At 51.5% G+C, this 20,059-nt stretch overlaps 2 protein-coding genes and 1 long non-coding RNA gene across 6 annotated transcripts in view; 2 read left to right on the top strand and 1 right to left on the bottom strand.

The window, feature by feature from the left end:
* Prkd2 (protein kinase D2) overlaps nucleotides 1-3,983 on the top strand; it is a 28,142-nt gene extending 24,159 nt beyond the window's left edge. For all 3 annotated transcript variants that reach the window (XM_063252935.1, XM_063252936.1, XM_063252937.1), the window contains 2 exons: nucleotides 3,278-3,363; nucleotides 3,637-3,983. In XM_063252935.1, the coding sequence (XP_063109005.1) occupies nucleotides 3,278-3,363; nucleotides 3,637-3,849 (299 nt within the window). In that variant the 3' untranslated portion in view covers nucleotides 3,850-3,983. The remainder of the gene's footprint in view (nucleotides 1-3,277; nucleotides 3,364-3,636) is intronic.
* On the bottom strand, nucleotides 2,012-11,254 carry LOC134476878 (uncharacterized). The gene is made up of 2 exons (XR_010048664.1): nucleotides 11,049-11,254; nucleotides 2,012-9,449 (listed from the first exon to the last, which is right to left on the bottom strand). It is a non-coding gene; the product is annotated as an uncharacterized LOC134476878 (long non-coding RNA).
* On the top strand, nucleotides 10,338-19,912 carry Dact3 (dishevelled binding antagonist of beta catenin 3). 2 transcript variants are annotated; one of them, XM_063252939.1, is made up of 4 exons: nucleotides 10,340-10,666; nucleotides 16,121-16,217; nucleotides 16,349-16,501; nucleotides 17,731-19,912. In XM_063252939.1, exons 1-4 carry the CDS (start codon nucleotides 10,418-10,420, stop codon nucleotides 19,119-19,121), a joined length of 1,890 nt encoding a protein of 629 aa, XP_063109009.1. In that variant the 5' UTR covers nucleotides 10,340-10,417; the 3' UTR covers nucleotides 19,122-19,912. The 2 variants fall into 2 exon arrangements, with proteins under 2 accessions (XP_063109010.1, XP_063109009.1); XM_063252940.1 differs by lacking the exon at nucleotides 16,121-16,217 and having other exon boundaries at nucleotides 10,338-10,666.
* Nucleotides 19,913-20,059: the final 147 nt, after the last annotated feature.

Raw genomic sequence — 20,059 nt, 5'->3', positions numbered from 1 at the left:
TCTTCAGACTGCAAATAGGAAAAAGGCTGTACTTACACTGAACATGTACAGACCTTTTAGCTCTTTGTCATTCCCTAAACAACATAGCACAGCTACTGGTTTTTTTTTTTTTTTTTTTTTTTTGGTGTTTTTCGTTTTTATCGGTACCAGGGATCGAACTCGCGACTGCCTGCTTGCAAGGCAGGCGCTTATGCCGCTGAGCTAAATCCCCAGCCCCAGCACAGCTACTGTTTACCCAGCATTTGCATGGTGTTAGTATTATAATTAGTCTGGTAACTTAAGGCGTATGGAAGGATTGAGTAGGTTCTGTGCAGATACTCTGCCTTGTTATGTAAGGGACTTGCGCATCTGTGGGTTTTGGTGTCTGTGGGGGCCCTGACACCAATCTCCTGCAAATACCAAGGGGCAGCTGTACTCACAGTGGCTCCTGGTGGGGTGTTGCCCTTCAAGGCTCCTCACCCAAAAGAGAGCCTCAAACAAATACTGGCTGCCATTTCCTGCAGAACAGGCCTCAGTTCTAAGTACCACCTGATGACCTGCTTTTATTTTTCATTTTTCTTTTGTGGAAATAGCCGATGTTATTGAATTTCTACTGAGCAGGGTAGGGTAAAGGTTCTATTGGAAATATATACATTTGCACCTTCAAAAGTAAACTTTAAAAAAGTGAGTTGAGGGGCTAGAGATTTAGCTCAGTGGCATAAGCGCCTGCCTTGTAAGCGCATGGTCCTGAGTTCGTTCTCTAATACCGATAAAGAAAAAAAAAACAGTGATTTGAGGGGCTGGGAATTTAGCTCAGCAGTTCAAACGCTTGCCCACTTGCCTGGTAAGCACGAGGTGATGAGTTTGATCCCTGGTACCAAAAAAAAAAAAAAAAAAAAAATGTAGATTGATTTGAATTTTTTTTTTTTACATAGGTTAAATATTCAAAAAAATGTAGATTGATTTGAATTTTTTTTTTTTTTACATAGGTTAAATATTCACATGGTTGGGGCTGGGGATTTAGCTCAGTGGCATAAGCACCTGCCTTACAAGCAGGCAGTCATGAGTTTGATCCCTGGTACCGATAAAAAGGAAAAAGGCAAAAAAATATATATATATATATTCACATGGTTTACATTATTGTTGATTTGGTTAGTTTTTGTTTTGGGGATGCTGAAGATTGAACCCAAGGCTTCAGGCATGCTAAAGTAAGGAGTCTGCCTTTGAGCTACAACCTCAGATCTTAGTCAGTTTTTTCCTTTTGGAGACTGAGTCTAAATGCAAAATTTCCTAGAGGGTCTTCAACTTGTGATCCTCCTGCCTCAGCCTCCTGAGTCCTGGGATTATAGAGTGTGGTGTTACACACTGCTGGTGAAAATTCATGTTCACTTTATCTGCTAGTCTCTCCTGTTTCTTTCCCAGGAAAGATGTTTGTATTATATTCTTTCATTTTTGTCTTTCTTTACAGTGTTACCTCAGTTCATGAACTTAATTCTATAATTGTGGTTGCAGAATTCTATTCCATATATAATATATATGACACATATTTATAACAATATATTTTTTATTTTCCTCTTTTATAACATACTATGTATGCTGATCTTCAGCTTGTCTACTTAACAATAAATCTTGGATATGAATGACTTGGCTTAAACAAAAATACTAGATGAGGTGTAGTGCAGGTGTGCCTGTATACACCTGTGTGTGACCAAAACTGCAAAGTGATCTGGGTATAGTTGTAATCCCAGAACTCTGAGAGGCTAAGACCAGAGGACTACAAATTCAAACCTAATCTGGGTGACTTAGCCACCTAGTGAGATCCTGAGGGAGAGAGAGGGAAGGAGGGAGGGAGAGACAGAGAGAGAGAGACAAAAGGAAAAAAGAGAGAAAGCAAGCAAGCAAGCAGGCAGGCAAGCCAGGGACATGGCTAAGTGGAGAGACCCTGGGTTCAGTCACCAGGACAGGGTGGGGTGGGGGAGATGTGTAGACGGTATAAGAATGGGGAGCCTGAAGTAGAGAATCTATAAAGACAGACAGGAACCAATATGATTTTTTTTGCATATTAATATGACATGCAAATTGAAACATAATAGACTTTCAGCACAGTATGTACATGCTGACATAGACTCGTAGTTACACATTTAAAGCAATTGCCACTTAACATGTGAAAGTCCTGAAATACGTAAAAACATTAGTACTTCCTATAAAACTACAGTAAAACTCCATTTTGCTACCAGTAGATAAAAACATCAAGTGCTTTCTTAGAGTCTCAAGTTGCCTTCTTTTTTTTTTTTCCAAATCCACTTTTATTTCAATGAGAAGGAAAAAAAAAACCCAAAATTTGAAAACACGTCAATCAGGGGGTAACAATGATATATTCATTACACATTGTCATCCCCAAATCATTCACCCAAAACACAAGACATCTGCATTCAGTTATCCAAATAATATCAGCGCAAATCTTTCTCTCCATTGAACTCAGAGAAATCAGTAGTATATCTGTCTTAACTATTTTTATGTACATGTACATAGACGTTTCTTTTAGCTTCTCACACTGAGACAACACGATGTTTACACGTGTGTCATTTATTTCATTTATGAGTACATTCTCAAGTTGTATCCATTTACCTATAAGTCTCCAGTTTATCTTTCTTTATGGCTGAGTAGTACTCTTATTATATAAAAATACCGTATCTTTTTTATCCATTCCTCAGTCGATGGGCATTTGGGTTGTTTCCAAGATCTGGCTATCACAAACTGTTTTGCTATAAACATGGACACACATATATCACTGTGGTAGGATGTTTTTAATTGTTTTGGAAAGATGCCCAGAAAGGGAATAGCTGGGTCAAATGAGACCTCTAGTCCTAGTTTTTTGAAGAATCTCCACGCTGATTTCCACAGTGATTGCACCAATCTGTACTCCCACCAACAGGGAAGGGAAGGGTTCCTTTCCCCCCATAGCCTCTTTAGCATTTGTTATTGCTTGATTTCTTGATAATGACCATTCTTTCCAAGGTAAGGTGGAATCTCAATGTTGTTTTAATTTGTGCCTCTCGAATGAACATTTTTTCACATATTTGCTGTGGAACCAGTATGATTTATTTGCTTGGAACCAGTATGATGACATGGAGACAGTTCTGCAGTTTCATGAGAAAATCAGCAGGCTGTTGTGTGGCACAGTGCAGACCTAGCCTCCTCAACTAGTACAGGCACAGGCCTTGACGGCGAGCTGTGGACTGGGGTGGCCTGCCGGGAGAGGCTCACTCAGAACTTCAACTGACACTTTCCTTTGCAGCCATTGACCTCATCAACAACCTGCTACAAGTCAAGATGCGCAAGCGCTACAGTGTGGACAAGTCTCTCAGCCACCCCTGGTTACAGGTGATAGGGGGCGGGGCCGACACGCTGGCTGGGCTAGAGGAAGGGGGGAGCTAGATCTGCTATTGGGCAGCTAAGCGTGGCCGAGCCTCCCATTGGCTAATCTGTGGAAGGGTGCCCGGCTAGGTATCTTTTGGCTGGACAGATTTTGAAGGGTGTGGCTTCATCTTCCTTGGTACCCTGCGGATCCACAGAGCAAGACACATCAGTGCTTCTCTGGCCTCTAGTGTCTGCCCTCTGTGCAGCCCCCAGCTAACCGCAGTTCTCCCGGCCCAGGAGTACCAGACGTGGCTGGACCTCCGTGAGCTGGAGAGGAAGATGAGCGAGCGGTACATCACCCACGAGAGTGACGATGCACGCTGGGAGCAGTTTGTGGCAGAACATCCGCTGCCCGGCCCTGGGCTGCCCACCCACGTAGAGCTTGCTGGGGCCCATTTGCCGCAGGACCACGAGATGCAGGGCCTGGCAGAGCGCATCAGCGTCCTCTGAGCCTGGTGCCTGGCCCACCCGCTGCTCTCCATGACATCCCAAGGATGAACTGTTTTGGGGGCTGAAGGGGGAAGGGAGAACCCCAGTCCCCAAGAACCCTGCCCAACAATTAAAATGGACTGGACTATGCCATACTCCTGCATCAGGAGTCGCTGTTCCTGAGCTGGGACTCACTGGAGGGGGCTGCCTGTGAGAAGGATTGAGTAGGATAGGAGTTGGGGGTGCTGGAGGCAGAGCTTTAGAGTGGACTGAGGGGAAGGACTGCTGGGAGGCAGGAGCTTGGAGGGCTGGAGGACGAGTAAACAAGGAGAGGCCAGAGGGAGGATGGGGGAGAGGCTGGGCCAGGAGCTGAGGAGTCTGGGAGGAAAGCAGGTTCAGGGGTTCCTCTGAGGGGTGATGTTCAGATAAACCTATCACAAATCCTGCATTAATCCACCCAGCCTACCGGATGCTGCCTAGCACCACACATACTCTGGAGTTTCTGTTGTTTCCCCTTGTGATCTGGTAGTTGATTAAACTCTGTCTCCTCCTCCTTCTCCTCTTTTTTTAAAACTCTGCTTTTGCTACTGCTGAGCACGAGTCTTGGGACTAATCACACTAGCCAGGAAAAAGAATGAATTCAAAGTATGGTGTCTACTGTTTTTTTGTTTGTTTGTTTGTTTGTTTTGTTTTGTTTTTCCCGTACTGAGAATTGAACCAAGTCCTGTGCACTGAGCTATATCTCTAGACACCCCACTTCTTACAAATTTGAGACAGTCTTCAGAGGTGCCCAGGCAGGTCTTGAACTTGCATTCCTCCTGCCTCAGACTCCCAAGTAACTGAGATTACAGGCGTGTACCACCGCACCACCCAGTTTCTGATTTATTTTTGTTATGACTAACCATGATTATTAATAATAATAATTCAGTTAGCACAGTTCTGACTCATAGTGGAAACCTGAAACCTGTAATATCTTGTAAGGTTTTTGCTATTTTTCTGGTTCTGGGGATGGAACCCAGAGCCTCACACATTTGAGGCAAGCACACTGCCACTATACTCTAGCCCCGTGTTTTCTCATATTGCTGCAAGGGCTTCTCTACACAGCGAATGTGCTCACTCATCGTGTGTCACGCTGTGCTGGGTGCTGCTATGGACACAGTGGTTACCAAGAGGGCCCAGGTCCTGCCCTCATGGCGTTCACTGTTAGGTGTCAGATGGACCCATCCTTGGACAGGGCTGCAATGGTGAGCCTGAAGAGTAGGCGAGGGGTGGGGGGGATCCTAAGCTGACTTCTCAAGATTCTTTTCTGCCCTGGGCAGGGCAAATGGCCTGGAGGGAACCTGTGTTCGCCTCTTCTCTGGTCTCCGTGGCTGAGGGCAAGTGATCTCAGCGTGCACCTGAACGCTTTCTCTTAAGTCAGGCTCAGAAGTAGTAGGCGTTGTAATCAAAGACTCACCAGAGCACTGTAAAAACAGAATTTAGCAGCCAATTGCTGCTAGGACTGGAATTCCCTGGCGTTTATCCAATCACGGCGGATGGTCCACCTGCTGGTGGTTTCTGGAGCTGCAGCTCTTTGAATTGAAAAAGCTTAAGTGCCTCTCAGGAGTGAATGAGGACGTCCCAGTGGGCTGCAAGCCTTGCAGGCGCGGGCGGAGCTAATCCTACTGGAGAAAATTTCAGATCGAAGCCTGTCCCTCTAAAATGGGCTCTTTAGCGTCCAGGAGTGGATAGCATAGGGATGACTTCATGTCCAATGACAGTTCCCGGCTGGAGAAAATAGGTGTAGAAGCTGTTCAGGTGGATTCTTGACACATTTCTAAATTGGCCACTAGTTTTAACGTCTTGAAACCAGGAATTACAGACATGGTTCAAAACAAAACAATTTTTTTTTTTTTTTGAAACAAGGTCTCACTATGTAGCCCAGGCTGGCCCTGAACTCACAGAGATCCTCCTGCCTCAGTCTCCCAAATGCTGGGATTATGTGTGCATACCACAGATTATAGATGTGCATACCAGACCTGGCAAGAAGTTTTCTTTTTAAACAAGGCATTGCTCTATAGATCAGCCTGGCCTTGAACTCTGTATGTAGCCCAGGCTGGCCTTAAACTCATGACCATTCTCCTGCTTCAGGCTCCCTGAGTTCTGAGGTTACAGGTGTGAGCCACCATACCCAGCCAAAAAATACTCCATAACATTAACTGTAAGAATTACATGGTGCCCAATATCATGAGGGTGCTGTGAAAGATAAAATCACACTATCTAAACTTAAGATCTTACAATTTAAACCATTAAATCCTAGGGGCCAGAGATATAGCTCAGCAGCACAGTGTACCTGCCTGGCAAGTACAAGGTTGTGAGTTTGATTCCTGGTACTGAAAAAATAAATTCATCCTATTGGCTATCATACTACAAAACTATTTTTTTTTCTCTTTGTGAAAATGGAGATTGAACCTAGGAGCTTCCCACTAAACTACATCACCAACTCTTTTTTATTTTTTTATTTTGAGGCAAAGTCTCAGTCAGTTGCTGAGGCTGGGTTTAAACTTGCCACCCTCTTGGTTTAGCCTCCGAGGGCATTGGGATTAACAGGTGTGCTCCATCAAGTCTGGCTGATGAACTTGTCCTTGAAGGTAAAACCTTATCCACAGAATGCATTTACACCATTATTAACTTTCTCCAAGACTGAATGGCAGATTGTACACTGTCATCAGTTAAACTTTCTTCCCTCCCCAAAAGCTATGTGGGGGAGAAGTCTTAGTTCCTGGACCTGGGGATGTGACCTCATTTGGAAAAGGGTTATTGCAGAATTGATTTGTTGGGACGAGGTCATCCTGGAGGAAGGTAGACCCCTAATCGAACACATCTGGGGTCCTCATGAGGAGGTAGCCAAATGGAGACAGACACAGGAAAAGGGTCACATGATGTCAAAGCCAGACTGGAACCATGTGATTGCATGACAAGGAACACCAGAAGATTGCCAGCCAACCAGCCAGAACTAGCGAGAAGCAGGAAGTATTCTCCGACAGGTTTGGGGGAGAGCTGGCTCTGCCAACACATTGATTTCAGACATCTGACATTTCAGTGTGCTTATTTTCTGTGATTCTGGGGACTGAGCTCAGAACCTCACATATGCTAGACAAGTACTCTCCCCAGTGAGTTACATCCATAGCCTTTTTAAATCTCTCTACTTTGAGACATGGTTTTCCTACTAAGTTGCCCAAGATAGGCTCAATTTTTTTTTAATAGGGCCTCACTATGTAGTTCAGACTGGACTTGAATTTTCAAACATCATCTTGCCTCAGACTCTGGAATGCTGGTTTTAATCTCAGTATTCAGGAGACTGAAGCAGGAGGATTGTCATGAGCTCAAAGAAAGCCTGGGCTACATAGTGAGTTTAAAACTTAATGACATTAAAAAAAAATTAATGACATAGGGAACCCCGTCTCAAAAGAAAGACATAAAGAAAGAAAGAGAATTTAAAAATTTTAAGAATGCTTAAGGTCATATTCTTCATGATTTGGGGTTTATTATATTACTACCTAATTTAATATATAAAGCCAGCCATGGTGACACATTCCTGTAATCCCAGCACTCAGGAGGTTGAGGCCAACCTGAGCTACATAATGAGTTCCAGGACAGACTGAATTAGAGAGAGAGAGAGAGATCCTGTCTCAAAAAACAAAATCAAGGGGCTGGGGATTTAGCTCAGTGGCATAAGCGCCTGCCTTGCAAGCAGGCAGTCATGAATTCGATCCCTGGTACCGAATAAAATGAAAAAGATTAAAAAAAATTGAAAAAAAAAATCAAACTTTTACAGAGCAGTTCCCTAGCTAATGGATATACTGCACTTGCTTCCTTTCCAAATCTTCCCATCTTACCTTGATTTACTTCCTCATCTATGCCTTTGCCCATTTCACACTCTGTTAGAAGAACTCAAAATCATATAAGGTCCCTGACACTGCAGAAGTTAGTTGGAAGTCGGATATTTTACCTTCTGAGGTAAGATCTGAAGATGCTTTGAATTGAGTACATTTAAGTAGGCCTTTGGCCATGTTTGGGTAATGTCTGTATCTAGGACACTGTTGTCCAGGCTACCTAAGAAATCTACAAGGCTGGAGGTGTAGTGGAGCTATAGTGTGGCTGCCTAGCATGTGTGAAGCCCTGGGTTCCATCCCCAGTACTTTAAAAAAAAAAAAAAATGTCAGAGGCTGGGGATTTAGCTCAGCGGCATAAGCACCTGCCTTGCAAGCAGGCAGTCGTGAGTTCGATCCCCGGTACCGATAAAAAGGAAAAAGACAAAAAAAAAAAAAAAAAAAAAAAGAAAAAGAAAAAAAAAAGGTCATATGGCCAGGGAATAATACTCATGCTTAGCAAGCACGAGGCTCTGGGTTCAATTCCTAGCACCAAAAACCAAAACAAAACAAAAGCACGCCCTTGCCACTTGCATCTTTTGTGGTTCACACTTCTGAGAGGTGACCACTGTGGCTGAGAACATCAGGGGACACATGGATCCCCATCCTTTCTAATCGGCGGGTACACCTGGGGATATGGCATCCAGAGCAGGAGTTGGCACCATGGTTAGAAGCAACAGCTACCTCTTTATAGCTAGAAACCCTTTCACTACCACCACCATCCATACAGAACTTGCAGGGGACAAAAAGAAATCTACAGAACGGCTAAGCGCTTCTGATTCCACCAACCAAGGCATCTCTTCACCTCCTTCTCAGGACTCCTCTCATCCGGTTGCCTCCTGCCTTTGGATCTTGGTTTTAGTCCCCTTTGTCTTTTTCTCATTCTGAATCAGCTCCACACTGACCGTCCTACTCAGCAATTCATTCAAGTGGTCTCGCCCAAACGGGAGGGGTGAAAACCAGTTCTGCATTCCTGCAGACACTGGCCGCTGAGAAAATCCTGCTTCCAGCTCCATCCCCCAGCTGTTGGAACATTAAGGCTTTGTAGATACGTTTGAAACAAGAGGATGATTGAATAAAGTCTGTCTGTACCACCGTCCAACTCAATTTTTCTCCTTGAGTTCACTGGATTTTTTAACATAAACGTCCAATCCTTCTGTAGCTTTCATAACACGGAAGACACGGCAATAAATACTAGAAAAATATCTCATTTAATCTCAAGGTGGAGGGAAAAACTTTCCTTAAGACGTAGATGAAGAGGCTACTAAGTACCTTTGCCAAGGCTGCACAGCCGGAAAGAGGCAGCTCTGTGCCCATTGAACTGTTCGAAGCCAGGGGAGTCTTTGCTCTCTAGGTACCAATGCCTTCTACTCCCCACCAGAAGGTGGCTTTGCGCACCAGAATCCCAAGAGGGAAGTTGTCATCAGACCTTCGGGCCCCTGCTTTTTCTGTGATTCAGAAATGAGTATGAGCATTGGAGCTGAATCCTGAAGGTTGTATGGAGGCAACTCGTAGTGACACAAACCGGCCGCCTGAGGGGGCGCTAGTGCCGCCGGTAGAGCGATCCTGGAAACCCCGATCGGGCTCGGGTGCGAGGACGGAGGGACGCGGGGAACAGAGCATCTCAGAAGGCTGAGAACAAAGCCTCTTAGAGCACAGGACAAAGGGCTCTGGAGCCGCGGACCGATCGAGCACACAGCCTTACAGCACCTGGGAGACAAAAGCAGCTTAGATTCTGTTCTGGTCAGATCCTGGCATCTTCCATCCAGGGCCTTCTACTTCCAGCATTTGGGAAACAACCTATCTAAGACTATCAGAAGCAAGATTGCCTACCTAATTTGCATGCCCAGTGCAAAATGGTTCCCTGCTCAAAAGATAAGAATGTTCAGGATAACAACTGTAGAACATTAAACCAAGTGCGAGGGTCCTGCTAAGGACCTCGCGAGTGTCCCACGCTGGTGGAGCTGGGTTTACTCAGAAGCATAGTTTTATCCAACGATATGTGTCCTGTTTTACAAGGCGAGGCTCTGGGAAGGCTTCCTGGAAAAGAAGGTTAGATCAAAACTCGACCCTCCTACCCAGCCCTCTGCGGGCGGAGCCTCAGAAGCCGCAAGCTAGGAAGGGGAGGTGGGGAGCAGTGCCAAACTGTCACTTGGACCTATTCTCTATTTATAGACCACCCATCCTGTCTCTCCTGGACCGTCCAATGGTAGCCAGAGTTCGTCCGCAGCGGAGGCGGGATCAGATGTACGACTGGGGAGGTATGGGCCAATGGCATTGAAGCAAGAGCCGACTTCTTTCATTGTGACGCTCAGGGGGCGTTGCCAGAGCTCAAAAGCTTGCGCACGGGGGCGGGGCGGGGCGGGGCGGGGCGGGCGGGCCTAAAGAAGCGCGAGTAGGTTGCTCTGAGCATGCGTCGTGTTGGGCGGCAGGGTGGCAGAGTGGAGCATCTTTGTAGGGATGCGAACTGGCCAATAGGCGGCCGTTGCTGTGTCGCCGGGGGCGTGTCCATGCAGATAAGACGCGGGTGGGCGGCCCAATGGGCGGGCGCCTATGCAGATGAGACGGTGACAGCCCGGCCAGCGGGCGGGCGGGCAGGCGGGCTGCTGGGGCGGGAGGTGGGAACGGGAGAGGGGTGGCCGTGGGGCCCGGCCGGGCTGGGGCGGGGGGCCGCAGCCATGATCCGGGCCTTCTCGTTCCCGGTGAGCCCCGAGCGGGGCCGGCTGCGGGGATGGCTGGAAGGCAGCCTGGCCGGGCTCTGCGAGTTGCATTGGCTCCGGGAAAGGCAGGAGTACCGCGTGCAGCAGGCGCTGCGGCTGGCCCAGCCCGGAATGGGGGGCGCCGAGGCCGAGGACGAGGAGGACGCCGACGAGGACGAGGATGCGGCAGCGGCGCGCCGGGCCGCTGCGGCCCTGGAGGAGCAGCTGGTGAGGGACCGTGTGTCAGTCCATCCCTTCACCCTCTCCCGTGTCTGTCTGTCGCGGGTGGGTTCTCAGACACCGGTCCTGAGAGGTGGGTAGGGAGGGGGAGGGCTGCAGGCCCGGAGTCCGGGCGGCGAGCAGGACCTGGTTACCCCGCCCCCCAATCGGGGCAGAGGGTACTGCATGGCCTATGTTGGGGGACCCTGAGATGCATGGGTTCCAAACCCTACTCCCCTCCCCATACAAAACCCTCTAGGCACCAAGTACGTGTCAGGCTCAAGTACGAGTACTTTGCACGCGCTGTCTTCTCTCAGCTTGGGAGCTAGACGGTGATAGTCCCCATTTTACAGAGAAAGAAACTGAGGCTCAAAGAGAGGAAGTGACTCACCCAAGGTCACACAGCCGCGATCTAAACCTGCACCCCTCTGGACCCCGCAGCCGGGTTCCATCTTCCCTAAGTCCCGGCGTGCTTGGAGATCTCCGAGGGGGCGGGGTGGGAGGAGGGGATTTTAGGCCTCCTGGGGGAGGGACCACTGCTGAGAAGAAACTGTGGCCCCCGAGGACTCCACTAGCAGCTTAACCGGCTGATGACACTTCCCCTCTTTCCTACCTTAACCCAAAAGCAGCCGGGTTAGGGGAATCCCGTGGGCTCACTTCTGGGCTCCCTGGGAACCTAGTTTTGGAAATGACCAGAGGTCTCTAAATTTAAGAAGCCCTCTCTCCTTCCGTCCATCATTCCTTGGGTCTCGCTTCCCTCCCTTCCTATTTTCCCTCCCTCTGTTCCTGCCTGTCGCATCTCCAAGACTTCCAGGATCGGCTGTCCTCTCCTAATCCAGCCTCTCTGCCTCCCTGGTCCGCCCGCCGCCTCCCCTAGCTCTTCCTGCCCTACGTCTGCCTCCTTCCCCTCCCCCCAGCCCACAGACCCTGGCTTCCCTCGCACCGCCGTCCCGAGTCTGTGTGTGGCCGGAGCTTGCCGTTTAGGGAAACCTGAGCTGAGTTTGTGGGGGGAGGGGGCTCTCCTTGCTGCTGACCTCGGCTGCCCCCTCCCCAAATGGGAAGTGGGGCAGAGGACTGTAGCCAGACGGCGCGGACGTCCAGCCCCTCCCCCGGCCGGCGGTGGGACCCTGCACATTCTTCTTGCAAGCAGAAACAGCTGTGGGAGGCCCCGCCCCCTCCCGAAGTTAGCGCCGGATTGTGGGGGCCTTCGCTGCTACCCCACTCCGCCCCATCGTGAGAGGGAGAAGGCATGAGGACCGGCTAGCCTTGCCCTCTGCCTCTCCCCCACCCTCAACACCCCCATCCGGGCAAGAGGTGGTAGTGGGAGGTCTGTCCCCCGCTGTGGTCACCAAGCCGAGCTAGTCTCAGCCTAGGGAGGAGGCAGTAAAGGGTGGCAGGGAGACAGCGACGGGGAGGGAGGAGCAGAGAAACGCTAAATATAATCTCCCCTAGTGTTGGGGGTGCCTAGGGCCTTCTGAAGAAGTGGGGCCACCTCTGATCCCTGAGCCTGTCTTGTGGGACTTACCAGGCACCCCCACCCCAGGAATACACTCCCTTCGAAGCAAAAAAGACTTGAAGCTAAACTTGACTTGCTAATGGGAATGATGGGATATCAGGTGAAGACAAGAGGTGTTTGCAGAAAGAGGCCTAGATCCTGGGGAGCAGTGGTCCCTGGGCCTTTGTGCTCCCAGGAAGGAAAAAGGTCCCTTCCAGCAAGCAGGACTTAAGTTAGACTTGCAGAAGGACTTCCTAACAAGGTAAAGGGCATTGGACCCCAACTAGGGAATGTAGGGAGAGGAACAAGTGCGTGGTTCGGGCAAAGGAGTTTTCAGGTACCCAGGCCCAACCACAAACTTGTGAAGCTCCTCTGAACTCCATGGCCAGCATGTAGAAGGGCTTGCAAAAGATAAAATAAAATCCTTTTGATGAGGAGCATTGTGGGGAGAGAGAGGAAGCAAGATTTGGGCCAAGGATCTCTGGTCTTTTAAATGTTCATCCTTTGGCAGCTGGAAGGAATGAGGTCAGGCTTGCAAAACTAGGGGTACAGGCAAGGAGACCTTGGGGGCCTAGATATTGGGGGAGAGGACTCTAGACTGTCACTTTCCCCAAGTACTGCCCTTCCCCATAATAGAAAAACTGAAATGAGACCTGCACAATTTACCCCCAGATCCATCATCTTACATTTATTTTCAATTATGCATGTAATATTTTTAATTATTCTTTTTATGTAGTAATATAAGGTAGCACTTTTTTTTTTTTTTTGTCTTTTTCCTTTTTATTGGTACCGGGGATCGAACTCATAACTGCCTGCTTGCAAGGCAGGTGCTTATGCCGCTGAGCTAAATCCCCAACCCCAAGTTAACACTTCTTAAGTGCTTAAGAGCAACTGCTATGCAGGTGTGAGTTAGGGATTTGAACCCAGGGCCTTACATAGGCTGGGCAAATGCTACACCACTAAACTATATGCTCAGTGCTTTTTATTGCAAGACAGGGTCTTACTAAATCAACCAGGCTGTACTTGAACTTGCAATTCTGTGTCAGCCTCCCAAGCAGGGTTACAGGTTTGTGCTACTGCACTTGGCTAGCAATTGCTCTTTTGAGAGATTTAATCATCAGGCCAACCCCAGGAACAAGTACTATGATGCCCATGTTACAGATGAGGAAGCTGAGGCCTAGAGAGGCAAAGTCACCTATCCAAGGCCTTAGCAGAGTTGAATTTGAACCCTGGCAATTTGGCACCAAGCCAGGCCTCCTGAAGCAGTGGATTGTACCATCCCTCTCCTGGACCCCCTAAATTCAGCCTCTCTCCTGGGGCCACTGCCCTTGGCACCTTGATTTAAGTCCTTTTAAGTCTCTTCCAATGCATCTACTTGCAGAAAGAGTTTATGCGTCAGGAAAGCAATGCAGAGTCCTTCAAAAAGCTGTGTGTTTTTACAAATTCCACTTTCTTAGGGGAGGCTATGCTTCTCAGAGTCTGGTCCCACATCCCATGGGATTTGTTACAGAGGTAAATTCTTGGGCCCAACTCCAGATGGGGGTCAGAAGCTTTGCAACTGGGACTCAGTGTGAGTTTTAACAAGCCCCCAGGTATGGCTGTGTCTGGCACTAACATACCTGTCAACCGTGGACTTATACAGTATGGGAGTCCTCGAAGATCATGTCACCTAGGGACCCTAGCTTTCCTGTGATTTTTGGAGTCTTGCCGTATAGCCAGGCTGGCCTCAAACTCAGCGATCCTCCTGTCGCAGCCTCCCCAGTGCTGGGATCACAGCATGCACCACTATAACCGGCTTACAATGTCTGCAACAAGGATGAAATCATCTAATGATGCACTTCTCAAAATGTATCCCCGCTATTAAGTGACACATGACTGTAGTTCTGATTCATTTGCTCCTCTGCTACACATTCTGCACTTTCGCTTTCTACCTGTACTTGAAGCAATTTGGCTTTGCCTTCGTCCATTTTTTTTTTTTTAAGACAGGGTCTCACTATGTAATTCAGGCTGGCCTTCAACTTGCAGCAATCCTCCTACCTCAACCTCCTAAGTGCTGGGATCACAGACATGCGCCAACTCTGCCTTGTTTTATCTTCGCAGCTGTGTAGTGGCCCACTGTAAACCTTCATTCTTTCATCAGCTATGCTCCGAGCATCTCCCCATCTCCCGGTGCCAGGCACTGTACTAGGCCTGGGGATGCAGCTGTGAACAGACACCCATTTCTGCTCTCCCAGGGATGACATCCTGGGGAGAGAGACAAGACACAAGAGTCACCCCAATATATAATTTCCCCATGAGAGGTCATTACTGCTATGTGGAAGAGGGCAGGAGAAGGCTCCAAGAAGCTGGGGTGGGAGCCAGCAAGAGTCTGTGGGGAGTCGTTCCCTGGGTGGGAGAACACAGACCTGTTTCAGGACTGGCCAGGAGGCCAGCATGGTGGGAGCCAGGTGACGAGGCACAGATTCACAGTGTGGCATGGGACACTGATGAGCTGCCTGCAGTTTTATTTTTCCCCCAGAACTGGGGATTGAATCCGTGGCCTTTGCTCTAAAAGGCCTTTGCTCTGCCCCTTTTAAATTTTTAAATTTTGCGACAGAGTCCTCCTAAGTTGCTCAGGCTGGACTAGCTATCCTGTGTCAGGCTCCCAAAAGTTGGGAGCACAGGCATGGGCCACCACACCTGGGACCTAGGCTGCTGTGATTTTTTTTTTTTTTTTTTGAGACAGGATCTTACTATGTAGTCCAGACTGGCCTTGAACTCTCTATATATCCCAGACTGGCCTCAAAGTCACAGGGATCCTCCTGTCTCAGCCTCCCAAGTACCGGTATCACAGACATCCCCAAGACACCTGGTTTGCCTGAGATTTTTCTTTTATGCTACCCTTGATGCTACTACACCATGGGGCTGCACTTTGGGTTCTGTTCAAAGTGATCTCTGTGCTTCTGTGAGCTTCTCTTTAACCCAGGGCAGAGCCCGGACTGGATGATTTGTTAACCTTCTTCACATAAACAGGCCCAGATGGGGGCTTCTGTTGAAGGGGGCAGGGCCCTGAGGAGTCAGAGGCTGGGAGGCGGCTGTGGGAGCCAGCCAGCCTTTCTGCCCTAAATAGGCAGGCTGGGTGCCTGCCCTCCCTGGCCCTCCTCCCCTTGTGAGGCCAGACAAGCTGCTTTTGTCTCAGGGTCAACCGCCAGCCGGGCTGCTACCTCAGGCCTCACTGCTACCTCAGGCCTCATGAAAATCGGCAAATCACGAAGGCACAGATCACCGAGGCAAAGGCCTGGCTTCTGGGTGCCACCTCTGTCCCTGCTGTTTTGGCTTCCACCCCCTAAAGGCAGGGGTTACTCAGGAAGCTGAGAAGCACTGAGGGGGCGCATCTCGGTGGGAAGGGAGCCAGGATGGGGGATGTGGTGTGTGGTGTCTAGACTGTAAGGCACCTGGCCAAGAAGAGCTGGGGATCACTGCTATGGTACTGGAAGGTGAACACGCAGAGTTGTAGCATTGGTCTGTTTTATCCCTGGGAAGGAATCCACCTGCAGCAGGAGACACTAAAGGAAGACTTGCAGAAGGGCTAAGGACTTTCCACAAGTGATAAGGGGCAAAGAGGGGAGATGGAAGCATCTAGGGAGGCTGATGCAGGAGGATCTCAAGAAAAGTTCAAGGCTACCCAGAACTGCATCTTGAGACACTGTCTCAAGGAAAACAACAAAAACAGGAACTAGGAGGTGGCCGAGCCAAGGCTAAGGGAACTGCTGGGTCTTGGTCAGCAGCTGTCACTGCTGAAGTGTCCCTACAGCAGAAAGATCTGAAGTTAGATTCAAAGAGGAATCATCCAAGAGGGGTTACAGAGCTGTGAGCACAGCAAGGGGGACAGCTGATGGGAGGGGACGAGACATGGGCCTTCTAAGAGGGAATGGGGTGACCAGAGGCTTGGGGACCTTGTGACCACCCTGCTTCCCACATGTTCCCAGGAGGCCCTGCCCGGGCTCATCTGGGATCTGGGCCAGCAGCTGGGAGACCTGAGCCTGGAGTCAGGGGGCCTGGACCAGGAGAGCGGGCGCAGCTCGGGTGAGCATGGGGGAGGAGAGGGTCTTCTTGGGATACCCTCCTTCCCAGTTGTTTCCACTGACCCTAATCTCTCCCCGCCCCCCTTCTCCTCCCCAACCCTGATGGTTTCTTGGCTTCCCCCTGGACTCCAGGCTTCTACGAGGACCCCAGTTCCACAGGAGGCCCAGATTCTCCACCCTCGACCTTCTGCGGGGACAGTGGCTTCTCCGGATCTGGCTCCTATGGACGCCTAGGTCCCTCTGAGCCCCGGGGCATCTATGCCAGCGAGAGGCCCAAGTCCCTAGGTAAGGTGGATGGCGTGTGGGCCCTGAGACCAGGACGAGGACAGAGGGTGGGACGCTTGTGAGGCAACCCTGGACTCCAGTTGTGGCTGGGACCTCCCTCTTCGTGTGACTTTTGAGCAGCTCTGCTTTCTGGGCCTACGTTTGTCCATCTGTTCAAATGGGTAACAAGTACAGATGCTTCAGCACTTAGTGGGCCTCTGCCCTGAGGCACCGGAACTTCCACAAGGTGGCCCCTGGCTAAACAGGACTGCTGTCAATCATTCATACAGTAGGTCGCCCTGAGCCCCTACTCTGCTCTTGTACACTGTCCTAGGAGTGAGGGGCACAGCAAATCGAATGGATCTTCTAGTTGCAGAAACATAATAAACAAGTAAGGTATCTATGGTACTAGATACTGATAAATCTACTATGGGAACTAAACCAGGGAAAAAGGAGGTGATGCCTCCCTTTGAGTTTGGAGAAGGAACAAGACTTGTAGAAAATATAACCAGCCGTGGGGCTGGAGATTTAGCTCAGCGGCATAAGCGCCTGCCTTGCAAGCAGGCAGTCGTGAGTTCGATCCCCGGTATCAATAAAAAGGAAAAAGACAAAAAAAAAAAAAAAAAAAATGACCAGCCGAGTGTAGTGGTGCACATCTATAATCTCAGCACTTGGGAGGCTGAGGCAGAACTGCCTCGAGCTTGAGGCCAGCTTGGGCTACATAGTGAATTTAATGCTGGCCTGAACTACATGGTGAGACCCTGTCTCAAAAACAAAAGGGGGGGGGGCTAGGGATTTAGCTCAGCGGCATAAAGGCTGCTTGCAATCGGCCTGGCCAGTCATCAGTTTGATCCCCGGTACTGATAAAAAGGAAGACAAAAAAAAAAAAAAGACTGGGCAGGGTGTCACAGAGTGTGACCTCTGAGCAGCTCCCTGAAGTGACAATAGGCCAAGCCAAGCACCAGACACTGCCAGGGAAGCAGGAGTACCAAGTGCAAAGGTCCTGAGGCTGGAGCTTGACTATCCCGTGCATGCGGGGCCATGTGGCTGGAGAACTACACAGGACAGGGTAGGTTTGGGATTTAGAGAGACAGAACCAGGCCGAACCCTGCAGGGTTTTGTAGGAGGGAAGGGAGAGCCAGGCTGCTGCTGAAGTGAGGTGGGGAGGGAGTCAGGCCTGCCTCTCCCAGGCTGGAGGAGAAAGGACTTTGAGAGCCTCTCCTCCCTCTTCCTTTTCGCTTCCTCCCTAGGAGACGCCAGTCCCAGCACTCCGGAGTCTGTGGGCGCTCGGGCTGCGGTGCCGCGCTCTTACTCCGCGCCCTACCCGACAGCTGCGGGTTCTGCGGGCCCCGATGCCTGCTCCTCCGCCGAGCGGCGGGCGCGCGCGGGCCTCTTCCTGACGCCCAGCCCCCTGCACGCCGTGGCGCTGCGCAGCCCTCGCCCCTGCGGCCGCTCGCCCGTCCACTCGCCCGACGGGGGGGTGGGGGCGGGGCGGCCCCTGGACGGCTACATCTCGGCGCTCCTGCGCAGGCGCCGCCGCCGGGGGGCGGGTCAGCCCCGGACGAGTCCCGGGGGCGCGGACGGGGTCCCGCGGCGCCAGAACAGCGTGCGCCAGCGGCCGCCCGACGCGTCCCCGCCCCCCGGAGGCGCGCGGTCCGCGCGGGAGCCCTCGGTGGAGCGCGCCGGGGTCCGCGCCGCCAGCCCCGCCGCCTTGGGCCGCGCCTGGGCCTCGTCGTGGGATGCGGAGGCGGCGCCCGAGCCCCCGGTGTCGCCCGCCGCGCCCTCGCCGCCCGACAGCCCCGCCGAGGGCCGCCTGGTGAAGGCGCAGTACATCCCGGCCGCGCAGGCCGCCACGCGCGGGCTCCCAGGCCGCGCCGCCCGCCGCAAAGCGCCGCCGCTGACCCGCGGCCGCAGCGTGGAGCAGTCTCCGCCGCGGGAGCGGCCTCGGGCCTCGGGCCGCCGAGGACGCATGGCCGAGGCCTCGGGCCGCCGCGGCTCGCCCAGGGCGCGCAAGGCCGCGCGCTCGCAGTCGGAGACCAGCCTGCTGGGCCGCGCCGCCGCGGCTCCTCCCGGGCCCCCCAAATACCCCACGGCGGAACGGGAAGAGCCGCGGCCGCCCCGGCCCCGCCGCGGCCCGGCGCCCACGCTCGCGGCCCAGGCCGCCGGCTCCTGTCGCCGCTGGCGCTCCACGGCCGAGATCGACGCCGCAGACGGGCGCCGCGGGCGGCCGCGCGCCCCCGCGCCCCGCGCCCCCGGGCCCGTGCCGTCCCCGTCCGCCCCCCAGCGCCGTCTGCTCTATGGCTGCGCAGGCAGCGACTCCGAGTGCTCTGCCGGCCGCCTGGGGCCGCTCGGCCGCCGCGGGCCCCCAGGTGGTGTCGGCGGCGGCTATGGGGAGAGCGAATCCAGTGCCAGCGAGGGCGAGTCGCCGGCCTTCAGCTCGGCCTCCAGCGACTCGGACGGCAGCGGTGGCCTCGTGTGGCCGCAGCAGCTGGTGGCAGCCTCCGGGCCCGGGGGCGGTGCGGGTGGGGGGGCCCCCGCAGGCCCCGCCAAAGTCTTCGTGAAGATCAAGGCCTCCCACGCGCTGAAGAAAAAGATCTTGCGTTTCCGTTCGGGTTCTCTTAAGGTCATGACGACAGTGTGAGTTTGGGGGTTTGCGTGGGCTCCCCCTTCATGGCCTCTGCACCTCCACACTCCTGATGGCTGACCCTTCCACACCCACCTTCAAAAGACCACCGTGTTCTCTGCTTCCAAAGACCCTCCTCGCCCCGGCCAAAAGTGGTCTCAGACAGAAAAGCTCCAGGCAGGGTGGAAGGGGAAGAAGCGAGCTCTCGAACAAGGAAGTTCCCCTTGGGTGGGTCTCACTTTCCTCATCTGTATCATGGGCATCCATGTATGCAAAGGGGTGATTCGACTTGAATTTTCCCATTTTAGTGTAGAAGCGGGTTTGTTGCCCTTCACTTTGTCACCAAGTACTCTCATTCCTCCTTTCCCTGCCCAGATATGGGCCCCTGTCATTCACAAAGTGTCCCCTCCATGCCCCTGGACTCCTAGGATATCCTACCCCCTTGGAACCCTGGTCAGAGACTCTGCGCCTGACTCACGCGGTGCCTGCAGAGTGCCCTAGGAAGGAAAGGAGCACAGACTTGGGGGTTTTGAGGGTCAAGTAGGAGTTGGCAAAACCTAGAAAGGACTCTTACCTCTATTCCTGAACAGGAGGATTGGGAGGTCAAAGAGAGGAAGGAAAATGGTTTCTATATCGTGTCCCACCCTTGTGAGAGGGAGGGGAAAGCAGGTGACCATATGTTCCAATTAGTTTTCTTTTTTCTAAGAATAACTGTATTTATTATGACGATGGTGACTCCCCGGTACATAGGGGGGCCAGATTCTGTGTGTTTCTCTAACCTCTTGTAAATAAATGCACAAAGTTACATATTCGGTGGCCTCTCCTTCAATGCAGAAATGGCAGAAATGCGCCTTTTCCTGTGAGCTAACATTTCTTGAGCAGCTTCTGTTTATTTTGGATAGGGCAGTACCCAAAACCAGATGGCAGGTCCCAGCTTGCATTTCAACATCAACATC

Source organism: Cavia porcellus, unplaced genomic scaffold (assembly GCF_034190915.1).
Source record: "Cavia porcellus strain 051 isolate PalLab524CR breed Dunkin Hartley unplaced genomic scaffold, mCavPor4.1 scaffold_7, whole genome shotgun sequence".
NCBI classification, from domain to species: domain Eukaryota; kingdom Metazoa; phylum Chordata; class Mammalia; order Rodentia; family Caviidae; genus Cavia; species Cavia porcellus.
The sequence above is the reverse complement of the archived record's forward strand: the minus strand, read 5'-3'. Positions and strand labels throughout refer to the sequence as shown.

Excerpts from the sequence above, each read along its gene's own strand:
- Dact3 (XM_063252939.1), top strand. The coding sequence starts at position 10,418 with ATGATCCGGGCCTTCTCGTTCCCGGTGAGCCCCGAGCGGGGCCGGCTG. Across the intron at positions 16,218-16,348 it reads GGAGAGCGGGCGCAGCTCGG|GCTTCTACGAGGACCCCAGT; the intron begins GTGAGCATGGGG and ends CCTGGACTCCAG. Across the intron at positions 16,502-17,730 it reads CGAGAGGCCCAAGTCCCTAG|GAGACGCCAGTCCCAGCACT; the intron begins GTAAGGTGGATG and ends CTTCCTCCCTAG.